Genomic DNA, 17,001 nt, shown 5'->3' with positions numbered 1-17,001 from the left:
TTTCGAGGTATCTCGTCAGCTGCTTACAAACCAAAAATGTGATAGAATTTTTACATTGAGATAGAGTGAAAACAATTGACATAGATGAGTGTAGATAACTGGGTTACAATAATAACTATAAATATATATATATATGCTAGAACAGGTCAAAAGGAATTAATTCAGGTTGGGTGGTGTAATAATGCAATTAAATAATCATAAGATAGGTTACGTAATAAAAATTAAATAGAATTTGAAAAGTTAAGATAGTTTAAGAGGATCAGGTGGTGGAAATGTGTGGATAATAATGTGGTTTAAGAATTATGTAATAGGGGAGGATTATAAATATTTTTAAATAAATAAATAATAAAATTTTAAAAAAGGGTTACCAGGGTAGTGATAAGTTAAAGTCTCTTTTTGGATGCATAAGTCAGGTTTAAGTTTTTTGATCATAATGGCTTCAGCAAAACGGAGGGTGGTCGTACTTCTTTGTCTATTGATAATTTTGAAAGCATGAGGAATGTCGATGGTGTGCCCGGTATCAAGTAGATGTTGAGCTATTGAGCTGTTGAAAGCCTTAGTTCCACGCAGCCTCAAGTTTTTTGGAACATGCTCAGAAATGCGGACATGCACTCTTCTCTCAGTTCTTCCAATGTATGTGCTTTGGCACGTACATGTGAATTGGTAGATGCAGTTGGAGCTACTAAGAAAAGAGGGCTTGTCGATTTTGGTTTGTTGAAGTGAGCAGTTCGTTTGCCATACTGTCATAAGTTTTGCTGCTGGGTAGGTTACTTTCAACGCAGAGTTTATTCTGTGATTAATTATTCTAGCGATTTCATCACCTTTGAAACGTAAGTGTAAGAAGCAGGTTTTCCTTTCTACTCCATCGTATTTTGTACGAGGATTGGTTTTTGCATATTTCTGGATAAATTTCAATGGGTATTCATTATCACGTAGAACATTAGTAATCAGATTAATTTCATCATCAAGGTATTCTTTTGAACAGATTTTTTGAGCGCGGTCAAAAAGGATTCGTACAATACCCTTTTTGTAACTCATTGGGCAGAAACTGTGGTAATTAAGATATAGACCACTCCAGGTATTTTTATGGTGAATATGTCTATGTAATTTACCATCAGATGTTCGTCGGATCCCAACATCAAGGAAATGGAATTTGTCTTCAGCTTCTTGTTCCATAGTAAACTCTATATCCTCGTGTGCTTTATTAAATAGATAGAGTAGCTTAATGGAGTGTTCGTGATTGTTGCAGACGAGGAATGTGTCATTAATATATCTGCAATACAGAGTAGTAGCATCGATTGCGTGCTTAAGGTTTTTTTGTTCTAGGTATCCCATAAATATATCGGCAAGAATTGGGCCCAATGGGCTACCCATGGCAACTCCATCGATTTGGCGGTAAAGGACATTATTGAATTGAAATTGTATGTTTTTTGTACACAAAAAGAGGAACTGTTTAAAATCATGAATTGGTAGGGGTAGAAGTTCAGGGTAATCACATATGATCTCTATCGTTTCTTCCAAGGGGATGTTTGTGAAGAGCGATGAGACGTCAAATGAAACCATAAATTTGTCGAAAACATTTAAGTTGTCGAGTTTTTGTACAAATTCGAAACTATTTTTTAGACTGTAAGGTGTTAGTTTCTTTGGGATTGGTTCAAGGCACTTCGTCAGCCAGCGGGCGAGTTTATGGAAAGGCGAATTAGCCATGGATAATATTGGTCTAATCGGGATATTGGGCTTGTGAGTTTTGGGTAGGCCGTATAAGTACGGTAATTGTGATCCTTTAGGTTTAAGTTCATTGTATGTATGATTATCTATTAGATTTTTCTTTAGGAGATCTCTCAAAATAGTTTGCAATGGCGCAGGTGCATACACTCTTTGTGTTCTCCCAAATTTTGATCTACTTATTCCTCCTTGTCTCTTTTTTTTCTCTTTCCAAATTTATTTCACTGTACTATACTCTTTAAATAACATCTACAAACACTAATTTTCCTGATTGCTGCTTATACTCTTATTACCTCTACCACTACGGGATTCGAATCGGCCACAACATCTGTGTGCTAATGTGGTGTGGCAACTTGGACTGATGTACGTACGTACGAACTTCTACGTTGTTACTGACTGACTGACTCTCAACTTATTTACAAATCGCTTCTCTGTCCTCTCTGTTAAATCTTTCTGGGTATTATCGATGATAAATCTAGTGGAATCAATTAAAGTAGACATTATTTTGCTAATGTATTCATCTCTGTTAATAACGACTACACCGGAACCCTTATCTGGACGAAGTAGCATTATTGTTTCATCTTTCACAAGTTTTTTCAAAGCTAGTTGGTGATCTTTAGTTTATAAGACTGTTAGAAATGTTAATTATTATATTCTAGATAGGTCAAATTATGGTTTTCAAGATTACTCCTGTAATACGGAACATGTGAAGGTAAATGCAAAAGACATATTCAATTGAAATGATGACAATAAATCTTGAAGCTTGTAAAGAACTACTTGATATGAATGATAGCTTACAATCACCTATGTTTAATTGCATTAAGAAAGCAATTCAATTAAAAACAATGAATAAGTCAGACAGTAATTGTAGGACAAACTTACCTGGGACAATCTTTTTTTGTGGCGTTGACCAGATTCATGGTCTTTGAAGGCTAGTGGACCTGCACAACTAACTTTGCAAATATCGCAGTAAAAAATAGATGGTTCTTTTGTAGTTGTCGTCGTACCGGCAGTATTAGCGGTGTGAGTACCTTGGTTGGGGCGATTTCGAAGACCTATTAAAAACAATATCAAAATCATATTTCTATCTTGTCGAAAGAGAATTCAACATGATTTGTGTAAACAATGAATGCAACTGACGATCTGTGAAGGTTAGTTATTCTACACTACTTGTTATTGATGGAGTTTTTTCCACTGAGCTGGATGGTTTGGTCATGTTATAACACAGGATCATACATAAAAGGCATATCAGAAACCACAACGAGACTGCTGAGAATCTTCGGAACAGGTGTTGCACACAAACCGACAAAACTACTACAATCAATCCTATGCAAACGAAAGGATAAAATATGAAAAAATAAGACAAACCAAACATCATCTATAAAATGTGCCAGCTGCGAAAAAAACACGACCAAACCATCCAGCTCGGAGAACAAAACTCCATCAAAATCATCCACCTGAGCTACAAATCTTCTCCACCACTACTTGTCTTAAAATTTGATGTTATTTCTCAGCCTACAATTATTTCATCCATAGAATGTTAAGCCACAAAATATCACAAAATTATGTGGTAATTAGGTTAATAAGGATGCTCTAAACATCCAAAGCCATTGCACTCCTCAACGTTAAACAAATTCAAGATAAAACACTAGATTTTAGTCTATTCAAATCCGATTATTATTTACGCATAAAATCTTACTTCCTCTATTTCCCTTGAAAGGACCAGAAGTTCTAACACGCCCACGATTTTGAAACGTAGAGTTCTCAGGAGTTCTATTGTAATGAACTGGAATCCCAGTATATACCGACTGGGGTGTTGGATTAGGTTGTGAAGTGTATTTTTGAATATCAGTGTAGAAGTTACTAGCTGAGGAATTTAAGGTCATCCAGCTAGGAATCTCGGGAGGAACACGAAAACTAAACTGATTCTGATAGTCAAGGACTACGTTGCTATTTTCATTGATTTCAGAGGTTATTGGTAGTTGTTCTGAAAAATTAACACAAGTTTCGTCTGTGGAAGGCATTATCCCAGGTCTGCTGTAATACTGGGATGGACAAAGCGAATATCCACTGTCACTCCGAAGAGGGGGTGTAGACTGAAAATCTTGAGGTGGAACTTCAAAACTATAAGGCCTGGGTCCAGGTCTTTGAACAGCATTTCCTACAAAGTTGAAAAGAATAAAGTTTCACGTAGTCTCAGTATTAACCTAAGAAACAAAAGCTATGTAATCAATATCACAAAGCCAAATCAATTAGTGTTTTTCGTACTATACAGTAATCATAAAGCAAATACTGTTGGTCGTGAATATATAACAAACAATCAGACAGTGTGGGTAATCATTTTAACCGAATGAAGAACTTGTACCAATTTGCTGATTAATACACTACGTTAGAAAGCTAAATAGTGAGACGTAATTAAGCCAAAAGACAGAAAAGGTGAGCTGAGTGGTGGTAAGTACGTTGATAAATGTGTATCAATGCCTACTAAACTACTATACTAAGTAGTAAAACGTTTGATCTGAAATATTTTTCTCCCTACGGCATACTACGATAATGCAGTAATGCGATAAGGCTGGTGTTCGAATATATACTACCGCTGGACTAGATACCTGATCGATAGGCTATGCACAGGCTAGGTTGTCAGAGACACGATTCACGACCAAAAATAGAGAAAAATAATGCTAGATAATACTTTATTCAACACAAGTCACTCTCAGTGAGTCCGGGGTAGAAATCAATAACAGGAAAGGAAGTCATATTTTTTAGTTAGTAAGCCGTGCCTACTTGGTTTAATTTATTCTGGTTAGCGTTTTTGGCATCGAAGCAGCACCTACAGATCTTCCTACAGATGTCACTCCACCAGCGATCGAACAAACAAGGATGGCCATCAGACAAATCAAGAGTGGGAAACTAAGAGGACCTGACAATATACCATCTAAAGCACCGAAATCAGAAACAAAAGCGACTGCAAACATGCCTCACGTTCTATTCAGAAAGATTTGGGAGCAGGAATAAGTATTGACAAACTGGAAAGAAGGATATCTCATCAAACGCCCAAGGTCAAAGTGGACAACACTGAGTATGAAGATATCAACAGGCCGGATTCCGTAAGAATCGGTCGTGCACAAACCAAATAGTGACATTATGGATCATTGTTGAACAATCGATTGAATTTGTGTGTATCATTACCAAGGTTTGACTTTATAAGTTCCAATAAATTGAGCATTGGGAAGATTTTTATCAATAAAAATATCATATTTGTAATACCCCAATCAGATATTACGAATATATTATTCTTATTAATAATCAATTGAATGGAATTCGTCACTGTATATCAACTTCCTTGACTATGAAAAAGGCGTTTGACAGAGTGGATAGGTGAACCTTATGGAACATTCGTCGACACTGATGTGCCTGAGAAGATCGTCAATATCATACGGCATTCATACGATGGACTATGTTGCAAAGTCGTGCATGGAGGACAGCTGACAGACGCATTCTGAGTAGGGGCCGGAGTCAGACAAGGCGGCTTACTGTCTCCCTTTCTTCTGGTGGTTGACTGGATTATGAAGACCTCTATGTCTGAGGAATACAATGAACAGCTTACATACAACTAGACGAGTTGGACTTCTCAGATGACCTGACTTTTCTATCCCATACACATGAGCGAATGCAGGTCAAGACAACCAGTTTAGCAGAAGCCTCTGCAGCAGTAGACCTCAACATACACAAGGGAAAAAGCAACATCCTTAAATACAACATGGAGAACACCAACCCAATCATACTTCATGGAAAAGCCCTGGAACAGGTGGAAGAGTTCACGTACCTAGTCAGCACCATCGATGAACAATGAGGATCGGATGCAGATGTAAGGGCGAGGTTTAGCAGAGCAAGGGCGGCATTTCTACAGTTGAACAACATACAGAACTCAAAACAACCGTCAACCAATATCAAAGTCCGAATCTTCGATACGAACGTCAAGATAGTTCTGCTGTATGGAGCCAAAACTTCGAGAACTACCACAATATCATAAAAAAGGTACAATTATTTATAAACAACTGTCTGCACAAGATACTGAATGTCCGTTGACCGGATACCAATCAGTAACAGCCTATTGTGGGAGGAAACAAACCAACTTCCATCTGAAGAGGGAATTATGGAAGAACAATAGGAGTGGTGGATAGGACACACATTGTGGAAATCATCAGACTGCATCACGAGGCAAGCTCTAACTTGTAATCCTGATGCGAACCAGGGCAGTGAGTAGGACTTCCCTGGCAGAGGCTGTATACGCCTGGCCGTGTGAGAGCATTTCGAGAGGGAGGGCGGGCCCACCCCACTCTCAGCCATACCAGGGCATTTGGGGTGTAAGTAATTGTGCCTACTTGTTTACGCTCAATGACTAACCACATCTTACTCTCACTACCACACATTAGTATTACAAATTTGAATAATCCAAAAATCCGTTATCGAACCCTGTGACATCAGGGATAGTTACGTTTAGAACATTCCTAATTGAGGCACATTTTCTTTAAAGTGATATATGATGAATGTGAAAATAAAGACTACATAATACGAATGAACTAACATGACTGGGACTGGTTGCTAAACGACTAAGGCCCGGACGTTTTATTTTGCTGCTTATAACATTGCGGCCACCAGATTTATATTTCTATGGGCAAGCGTTACCAATGATTAGCACAATGCCATCATAGTCCTTCTCCTGTTAGAATTCTATCTCAAAGTTGGTAGTAACAAGATCGTAACAACAATTTCTACATCAGTTTTCACTGATTTTGAAACACCAATAAGGCTGTTAAGCTACGAACAATCAAAAGCTTGTAGTCTTCAAATCGTCAAACCTTAAAGGTAGTCTCATGAGCGTGTTGAGAATATACAACATAGTAGTCTACACCTACCAACATGACTCAGTCCACTTGTCAGTGACTTCATGGACTTGTGCCATGTTTTGGTCTGGCCACCCCTAGCTTTCTTCCAACCTACTCCTATACCACTGAACATCGCACGTCGAGACAATCAGTCGTTGGGCATACGTAACACATGTCCCAGCCATCTCAACTGATGAAGTTTCACTACGTCATCAATTGATTTGCCATCCTTACCTAGTACCCGTTTCCTAACAACTGCATTACTTACTCGATGGTCCCAGGATATACGAGCAATGTTTCAAAGACACCTATGATCAAATACTAGTAACCTACGCATATCCTCTACTCTTACCGGCCATGTTTCACTGTCATAAAGTAGGACGAAACGAACTGCTGCACAGAAAACTAGTTCTTTGGTTGATAGACGGATATCTCGCCTACGCCATAAATGACGCAAGTCGAGCTTTCTGTATCCGTGCTGAGTTTTCGTCACACACCAGACCACAAGGGCTGATGAGACTTCCAAGATAAGTGAAGCGATCGACACGCTCAACTACTTCAATCCCTATCTTTAGTTCGGGTGTCAATGCAACCCAATCCTGAAGCAACATTTTACATTTTAAGGGGGGAGAATCGCATCCCGAACATGCTTGCATCGTTGCTTAGAGTGGTCATAAGACTGCATTTTGTCAGCGTCTTCACCAAACAAAACTGTCATCAGCATATTCTAAGTCAACAAGTGAACCTCCCGGTAGAAGTTCAACCCCTGGAAATTTAGACGAGGAAAATGTTATCTCTAAAGGTACGTCGACGACAAAGTTGAACAATAATGGAGAGAGTGGGCAGCCCTGACGAACACCTCTCAAGTTACTACACTTCATACGAGCACAGCTAGAGGAAACCAATAAAACCCGAGTCAAAATATTACTGATTACAAGAAAATAAAAATATGAAATATAATTTAAACGTAAACAAAATTACGGTGGCTCTATATTTAAAATATCTTGCGTAAGCATCAATCTTAAATGGATATTCTCTGGTTGAGCGGTTAGTTTATTATTTCATTTTACAGACAACCTACAGCTGTGCTTAGAGATCCTAACACCAGTCAAAGTAAAACACAATTACTTATGCATCATACAAAACCAAAGAATATTCTTACCAAATGAATTCATATCACTCGTATAAAAGGTAGGTGGTGGTTGGACAGTATACTGATGACCAAACTGATTCATAATAGACTGAAAAAGAAAATTTATGACTAAACGTAATAATAAATTGCTGTTATTCGAAAAAAAGCCTTTCGGTTATTAAAAACTAAGAATTGAGAAAAGCAGACTATCAATTTGAAACACGAATTATCACCAATGCTAAGGAAGCGTGAAATGTATGCAGCTTTAGTACAACTGCTTCGCTTAATATATAAAACTGCCAGTCAAATATAAATCATTTATGGTATACGTACTTTCGTATTCGGACATGGACCATGCCGTTTGTATGAGGACTAATGGTACTACTCAACAGGCCAAACAAAAAATAGATGGCAGCGTCCGGACCTGGGACACCAGCTGAAGCTGAGTGCTGTAACCAAAGCGACTGCCACGTTAGTTCTGGCTTGTTCAATTAGTCAGCAAGTAAACTTTGTGGTATATATATATATATATATATATATATATATATATATAATGTTCAAGGAGTTCAACTTTTAACCACTTAGTCCTAGATTTGAATGTCACTTTGGTTTGGGCAATCCAGTAGTATTATTACTGTCACTGCTACCAAAAAAACCTAGCAAATGAGTTGGTTGGTAAAAATGACTGAGATCAGAATCCTCACGGTTAATCACGAAAATTTCGGTACGCTGGAGAAACGAGAAATATACCATACAAAGTAGAAATGCCAACACTGGGGAGAAGCGAAGTTTGAATAGTAATAATAATAAAAGTAATTATTAAGAGACGAGTTGATCAAGAAACAAAAATTGAGGAAGATCTTGTTCAGTAAGGAAAACAGATGGGTATGATAGAAAGCTAGAACGATTACCACTGGCCTTTACTTTCAGTTGTACCTGACAAAATGAGCTATATACTTTTTAAGACTACGTTCAGAGGACCGTGACTAACCAACGTCAGCCCTGTACAGTTATATCACATTTCCTTGCTCCATGTCATAAACTGACCCAGTGTCAGTACTGGTTAATAATGTGGCGCACAGCAGCTGAGACACCAACCAAAAAACATGTTTAAGACACTGAAGCAGGTGTTTCAGGGTGGTTGGAATGATTGAGATTGTTGTGCAAACATGAGCATTGCTCACAGTGGTCTCATCTGGTGTGAACAATCCTTTAGGAAAGATGATTGAAGTCAGTCATAATCAATCTACAGAATGGTCAAAACGATGGGTCAGTTCAAGTGAATCTAAGCAAATTAACATAGCGAGGTGGACACGGAAAGGCACATAACATTTTTAAATAGGAAAGACCATAGTTTAAAGGGACAAAACTTCCCCAAATACCTCAGTATGGATTAAAACGAGGAAAGTTTTCATTCCTGACACGTCCCATATGGCCGTAGTCCAAAATTGAATTGTATTAGATTTCTTCATGGGTTAAAATGGTTAATGAATGTCATTTATGAACGGTCAGTAGTTACTCATGCTTGTGATATTTCATTCAAGAGGACTAGAGCAGCACGTGACACTGACTGAAATACGACTGACTAGCAGTTAAAACGCAGCCTGGAACTACTCACTCACATATTTGAACGGCGCCCTAACTACTTCGGCCTGGGGAGATACTAAGTGACATAAACCGTCAGTGTAGTTTTGGCCTGATTATACAATCATTTTAGTAAATGATCCGAGTCACTAACTATTCACGGAAGTCATCAACTGGCAGTCTGAGTTACGAGCTCTATGGAATCTTGAGAATACGTAAAACCACAACTCCCCCAATAGGTCTTCTATGATCGAAAATTCTTGAACTATTTTACTCACCGGGTGTTATTACTGAATCAAGACTTTGGGAGAAAAATATATCTTAAAGGTACAAGCGAAATGAATCATTTATTTATATATAGACTAAAATGATGACATATCAAAGTGGATGTAAGCAGAGTAGCTAGAATTATTCGTCTTGTGTCCCGAAATTATGTTGAGGCGATCCAGGCGAAACTGATAAGGCTATCTTAGCAAACGTTATATACAATGAATCTGTTGAATGATTCGCATTTGTCCTCACTATGACAGGAACCGTTTGGATAAAACGGTTATCAAGAAGGTAATACCAAATGTTAACTGTTAGAGATAGCACTTTGTAGCCGAGGTATCAGTATCACACGAAAAATTGCCAACCCCTTGAAAATGTAACTTAAAGAAATTTCAATGTCATGTATTGCATAGGAACACATCAACAAACCAAGCGAACGAAAGTACAAACCCGCTGAAAAAAACCCAAAGCGCTGTTTGGTAATCAGGGAGAAATCTTATAACAAACCTGTTCAATTTTCAATCGGTTCAAGTTTGTACATTGAGAACGAGAGGTCGACTCCATGTTGGTCCTTCCATAGTGAGATTCTTATGATGTTTTGTCTCTCTTCTTGAATGAATCAATAAAGGTTGGACATTGTTTCTGTTGGAAGTATGTATAAGAACTTTCGTCTACAATTGAAAAAATAGTTTCTCAGTATTTGGTAGCCGAGTTAATGTAATTTACCTTATATTCATCATGACCGAACAAACTCTCAAATTATTTAAGATTGAGACTTTTTCGCCACCCTCAATTCAGCTGATGCAATTTTCGCCCGACAACAGATATGTTGTTACGTGAGGACATTGTTCGATGGACCTTTGGCAAGGGCATGTTTAGACAAATTTTTTGTTTAAGTTTCACCAACAGGTGCATGCAGTGTTTGTCTCATTTCAAAACAATGCTGTGGACGAACTGACTGCATCTGTCGGCCGAATTCTGGAGATCAGAGGAACTCCCTGCACCATGGTCTATTCAGCAAAAGACAAGCCTCAAACGGAACGAAATGACGTTACAGAGTTCTGTACTAATCTGACAGGTCACCTTAATATTCGTGATGACCGTAGGCACTCCCAAACTCTTCAGAGTTCTTCACGAAAACGATCTGTCTCTAGGTCACAGACAACCCTGATTGGTGCTGGCATCATAATCAGTCCAGAAAATCTCGGAAGTGTGGAAAACCCTGTAGTTTCCCGAACCGAAAACCGACTAACGCGAAAAATGCTTCAGGGAATTACCCACCCGGTACGTGTTAACGGCAGTCGTAGCCGGCAAACATAACCGTCTGTTTACACATCACTGGTGTGATTAAGAAAGCTCGCTACCTCGTCGGTACTGGTCGGGAAGTTAGCATTCTTCCAGCGAATTCTGAATACCGACTGCACAAAGTGGTTTCCGACTTACAAGCTGCGAATGGGAAATCGACTGCCACATACGGTAAGCGATATGTGTACCTTAACGTGGACTTACGCAAACCCATCCACTGGATCATCGTTGTTGCAGATGTTTCAATGCTAATCATTGGAATAGACTTGATACAAGCTTACAATTTACTCAACGAGACGGGCAAACGGAGATTCATCCACAGAAATACTAATCCATCTGGTTTTGTGACTTTTCCGGTTGTATATTATCCCCAGTCACATTAAGGCACATGATCGATCCATACTATTAACAAATACCTGATAAGTACCAAACTTAGGCAAAATTGCCATGTGTAACCAGCAATGTTACACGTCACATCAAGACCACAAGACCACCTGTATTCTAGGAAGCGCACCGACTAGTTCCTGAAAAACCAAGGTTGTCTAAAAACGCATTCGACCATATCACTGACTCAGGGATCATTCGGCTGTCGAACAGGCTATGGTCATCTCCCTTGCACATGGACCCTAAAAAGAACAGCAACGACTGGTGTTCAACTGGTGACTATGCGAAGACCATTTTTGATCACCTGTTGCCTCACATTCACGATTTGACGGTGACCTTGATAGGAGCATCCGTTTTTTCGAAAGTCAACTTAGTTAAAGCACATAACCTAATTCCCATGGCCGCTGAAGACATTCGTAAAGTCACTTCCATCACCTCTTTCGGTATCTATGACTTTTCGAAGATGCCTTTCGGTTAAGAAACGCTGCAAAACGTTCCTGAGATTCACCGATGACGTTTTTGAAGGTCTCTGCTTCGTACATGCGTTTAGAATTTCACGACTACAAAACACAGCAGTACCGTAAACGTTTTAAAATGTCAAAACAGCACTGACTTTAGATTTTCATGGACACACTGTTGATGTTCAAGGCATTTGACCTCTAAAACGGAAAGCGATGACCATTCCGGGTTACCCAGAATCGACCACAATCAAGCAAATATGCACGTTCAACCACCTAGTGAGTTTCTATAGACGGTTCATACCAAACTGAGCGTCTCTTATGAAACCTTTAATCGACCAACATCGTGGAAATGCGCGGTCCATCAATTTGGACGATAGTGCAAAAAAGCATTCTCCACCGTTCAAGAACTTATCGCCAAAGCAAAGAGTCTTACAAGAATGGGGAAACAACAACTGACAACCTTTAGCATTCTTTTCGAAACGGCTGCTAGACAACGAACTGAACAATAGCACTTTCCGCAGGGAAATCCTAGCCATGTTTTGTGTAGTATGCCACTTTTAACATTCTCTTAAAGCCCGAGAATTCAGTTTTTCCACCGTTCACAAACCCCTTTCCTTCTGTTAAGGCTCACCTTCAGATAAGTGATCTCCTCGAGAGTTTCAAAAACTGGACTACATTTAACAGCATACTTCAGATATTCAACACATTTCTGAGGCAAACAATATAGTTGCAGACGCCTTATCTCGCATAACAGTTTCCAAGGGATCGACCTTCTTAAACTCGCTCAGCTTCAAAAAGAAAACAGTGATCTTCAGCACGAGTTATCGTCTACAACACTCAAGCCATGCATCAAACAGATGGGAACAGGTAAGGAAACCTTACCTTGTGACACATCTACAGGTAGAGATCGTCCAATCGTGTCGGAACGTTATCGACGCAACGTCTTCAATACGTTGCACAAACGTTTTCATCCAGGTGTTCGTGCAACCATCAAGCTTATAGCAGAAAGGTTTTGCTGGACTGGCATGAATAAAGACGTGAGGGAGTGGGCACGCTCCTGTGTAAGCTGCCAAAAATCTAAGGTTATCAGACACAATAAATGTCCTTTAGGTTCTTTCAAAACTCCCGATGCTCGTTTCGACCATGTCCATCTGGATTTGGTAGGACCTTTACCAGATTCAAATGGATACTCTTATCTCTTAACCTGCGTAGACCGTTTCAATCGATTGCCAGAAGCAGTACCTATCAAGGACATTACTGCTGAAACAGTGGCCCTCGCCTTCGTCGAACGATTGGTCGCAAACTTCGGCTGCTCTTCAACCATCACTACAGACCGCGGACGTCAGTTTGAATCCGAACCTTTACATCGTCTGACCACACTTCTAGAAATCACTCGCTTCCGAACGACTGCCTACCACCCACAAGCAAACGGATTAGTAGAACGCTTTCACCAACAACTGAAAGCTTCACTATCATCTGCAAACGTTTCACAGTGGACCAACGCTCTTCCACTCGTCTTACTAGGTATTCACAATGCAGTGAAAGCTGACATTGGATACACTGCGTCTCAACTCGTTTATGGAACGACACTTCGACTTCCAGGAGAATTCGTGGACCCTTCATCCTATTCAATGAACATGGATCTAACCTCCTACACGAACAGGCTTACAAACGCAATGCGTTCAGTTAAACCTGCTTCCACTCGACCTCAATCAACCGATGTTTTCGTTCAACCTGACTTACGATATAGTACACACGTCTTCGTACGTCGAGACTCGCATCGACGGCCTTTCAAATCAGCATACGAAGGACCATTCGAAGTTCTTCAACGCGAACCTAAGTACTATATAATCGATAAGAACGGAACCAACGATAGCATCGGCACCGATCGCCTCAAAGCAGCGTATTTAGGAGGAAGTCCTATATACGTCGATTTTCCATCGATACAGTCGAACGACACAACTCCGACACTTATAATACCTCATCCGACAATCAACACTTGCGATGATACTTCGACAGTATCTGAAAATAAACTTAAAACCACGCGTTCTGGAAGAAGAGTAAGGTTTCCAGAACATTTAAATGACTATTGCACGTAAGACGCTAGTTAACATTTTGTTTCATCTCGATTTCCCATGGCAATTATATACAATATAAAAAATTTTTAATATGATTATATTTGTATATATTTGTTACATGACTAATATGTATATTAAAATTAAAAAACATTTTGTAAAAATCGCTTTAACATTATTTACACTCTTTCGCTACAAAGAACGATGAGGTTGACGAGGAACGAAAAATTTCATTGTACATTATTTTCTTACTATATTGTATTTCATGGTCCCTTATAGTAATGAAAGACGACCAGACACTGCTTAACCTAGCAAGCTATCAGAAGAGTGTTTACCAACGACAAAACTCGTTGGGTTTAAAATTCTGGCTGGCCACGTCTTAGGGTCATCAATACCCCACTAGGGAGGAGTGATCTGTAGCGGTAAATAAATCCCCAAAATAAATAGCTCTGTAAGTTTTCGACATTGGATGCTGACCATATGTTTTAATGGACTCACCTAGCTGAAGGCGCTCGGTCATGCATTCACACCGGATCACGTGTGGGAACGCCGTGCTCAACATCTACTGCAATCGCTAGCCAGACTAGATCAGGCAATTCCGATATATTGACAAACACTGAATACCTGTGCCATCTTCACGACACTAACATGGGAGAATTTGCAATGCAATAACCACTGGTCATGAGGAGATTCCCGCAGTTTATATCGGTCAAAAAATCAAAGTTCTAAAACAGGACTTCAAGGTTTGCAGAACACTTCAAAGTTTTTTGCACGCCAAATATCTCAACCCATTTTTTATCCTTTTGTTCGTGTTCAGAATCACCTGTAGAATTCAAATTTCCTGTAATACTGGACTAACGACCGTTAAACTAGTGAACCGTTCAGTCACACACTCACTCTAGCAAATCAAAAATCAAGCGCGGCATTTGCATGAACTAACGATTCCTTTGTATTCGATGTGTGTATGACTTTGAATTCTAAATACAATACGTTCGTTTGTGCTCACGTAGTTCTACCTGACTTGAATTATTTCGAGGATTCCTAGTCTGTATAATAATTCAAATACTTCTAATTATCACATCAAGCTTGGCGTCAGTAGTTGTGTAGTGAACAAGAAGTCAGGTGGGGAAGAACAATGTATTGTTAAATACAAAACTACCGAATGTGTTTGCAAAATATGAAGGGCACATATCAAATATTTCATTCCAACGTCTCTTAACAATTGTCTCTTACTGGCTTCATCATTCCTTCACTCCTGTTTCTGGTAAAATTATTCTTTGTTTGCACTCCCATTCTCTTCAACCTTTTCTGCTGCCAGGCATTCAACTTCTGACCGGTGCTACATACTACTTATGTCTGTCGACATGCAACACAATGGCAATGTGTTAAAACAAAGTTATGTATAAGATATACAGATAAACGCTCCATTTAGACAACGACCGTGGACATAATGAGTATGCTATATCAGGTAGAGCAGATCAAGTGAGAACAGTCAAGCATGGTGAATCAATGTGACGGACGTTAAAGTACATGTACGTGTAAAATAATCTATTGGGGTCAGCGAAATACTGTACAATGAGGGTGGTGTCACGGTTTATGACTAAGAAACCAATAACACTCTATGACTTGTATCAGACTTATCTTATGTACCCGAGAGAACTTGCTTAGAACCTTAGTGAACTGACAAGTTCTGTTTGTTTGTCTGAAGTTGTCGAATGAATTTAGGAAAAATAACTAACCACAAACGTCATCAAGAAGTATGTTTCAGACAGATCGCCAAATGCGTAATTAAAAGTCAGAAAGTGGATAATTTTACTCTACACAGAGAGCGTCTTTGCAATCAAAAATAGGATATAAGGGTAGCTAGGAAAAGGTATAACTCATACACTATTATAATCGTTTAAATCAATAACAAGGGAAGACAGAACAAACACATACAAGATAATTAGCATTAAATAGTACATAGGACACACGAAGAAGTGAACATCTTCTGCGTCTACACATGCGTAAGAACAGTTAGCTACTGATAGCCACGATATGGCCTTGCGTATGTCAATAAATGTGAAAAACTATAGAGACAAGCTCACCTGAGATGATATTGAAATTGTGGACAGATGAAGCACAAGGAAAGCTAGAGAATTTATAAAACCTGAGACCCTGCTCAACTATTAATCAGTAGACGTACCAAATTACGATGTTAGAAGAAATGTAATTAATTAATTAACTAAAAAATTCCCAAAAGAGTGCAACTTAAGGCAGGTAGAATTATATGGGTACAAGTCAGTCAGTCAGCTACAACGTAGGACAAGGCACATATATGCATCGGTCCAAGTTGCCATACCTCATTAACACAACAAGATGAACACCGGATTCATAAAAGTAGTTAATTCAGTGGTGGTAATGTATAAAAGAAAGATTGCAATAAGGATATAGTACAGGAAGAAAGAATTAGTTCGTAGAAAGAAAGATATGAAGCGATTTTAATCTCTTAGTTTAAGGGAAGATAAAGAGTGTATACACCGACGCCATTGTGATCGATTCTAAGCCATGTCACCAAGAGTCTCCAACCATTGGTTACGATAGTCACGCGGACCCCAACCAAGTGGTCTGCATCTACCAACATGGCTCAGATTAGAAGTTAGTGACTTCAATGACTGATGCCACATTTTGGTTTGGCCGCCCCTAACTTTCTTCCAACCATTCCGAACACCGGTTAGCATTGCACGTCGTGGTAATCGGTGTTCAGACATACGTAACACGTGGCCCAACCATCTCAGTCGATGGGTACAAGTGTATGTGTTATATTAAAAATTGAGAAATCATCAATTGGTACAAATACCACAACCACCTCATCTTAAGTGGGAATCCAGATTCCCGTAACCGGTTATACTTTTTCTCCCTAGGTTCATTATATGCATGTTCAACTGTGTATTGAGTATAGTGTTTGCATGTACACAATAGTATTAGAATTGGCATGATAATTTGAGATGGACTCACTCAGATCCTTGTGACGTATTCGGTTGTTGTGACTGGCTTGCATATGAACCATGGGTATATCGACCATTTCTAGCGAACCATTCGTAAATTGTGGAAAATCAGTCCCTTGACAGTATCTAACATTGGTAGACTGTAAACGCTCCTTACCTGGACAAAGAATTGTTTGTTTAAGAGATTTC

The 17,001-nt window shown here is 39.1% G+C and overlaps 1 protein-coding gene across 2 annotated transcripts in view; it reads right to left on the bottom strand.

Moving 5' to 3' along the window:
- Positions 1-15,118, bottom strand: part of MS3_00009528 (uncharacterized protein) — a gene marked incomplete at its 5' end in the record, with an annotated part of 31,570 nt that extends 16,452 nt beyond the window's left edge. The window contains 4 exons of one of the 2 annotated variants that reach the window (XM_012937305.3): positions 2,608-2,780; positions 3,425-3,886; positions 7,777-7,855; positions 15,059-15,118. In XM_012937305.3, the coding sequence (XP_012792759.2) occupies positions 2,608-2,780; positions 3,425-3,886; positions 7,777-7,855; positions 15,059-15,118 (774 nt within the window). Of the gene's footprint in view, positions 1-2,607; positions 2,781-3,424; positions 3,887-7,776; positions 10,108-15,058 lie in introns of those variants that run through there. The other variant, XM_051217908.1, reaches the window with a different exon arrangement.
- Positions 15,119-17,001: the final 1,883 nt, after the last annotated feature.

Source organism: Schistosoma haematobium, chromosome 7 (assembly GCF_000699445.3).
Source record: "Schistosoma haematobium chromosome 7, whole genome shotgun sequence".
In the NCBI taxonomy this organism is placed as follows: domain Eukaryota; kingdom Metazoa; phylum Platyhelminthes; class Trematoda; order Strigeidida; family Schistosomatidae; genus Schistosoma; species Schistosoma haematobium.
This window is presented reverse-complemented; position numbering and strand designations above follow the sequence as displayed.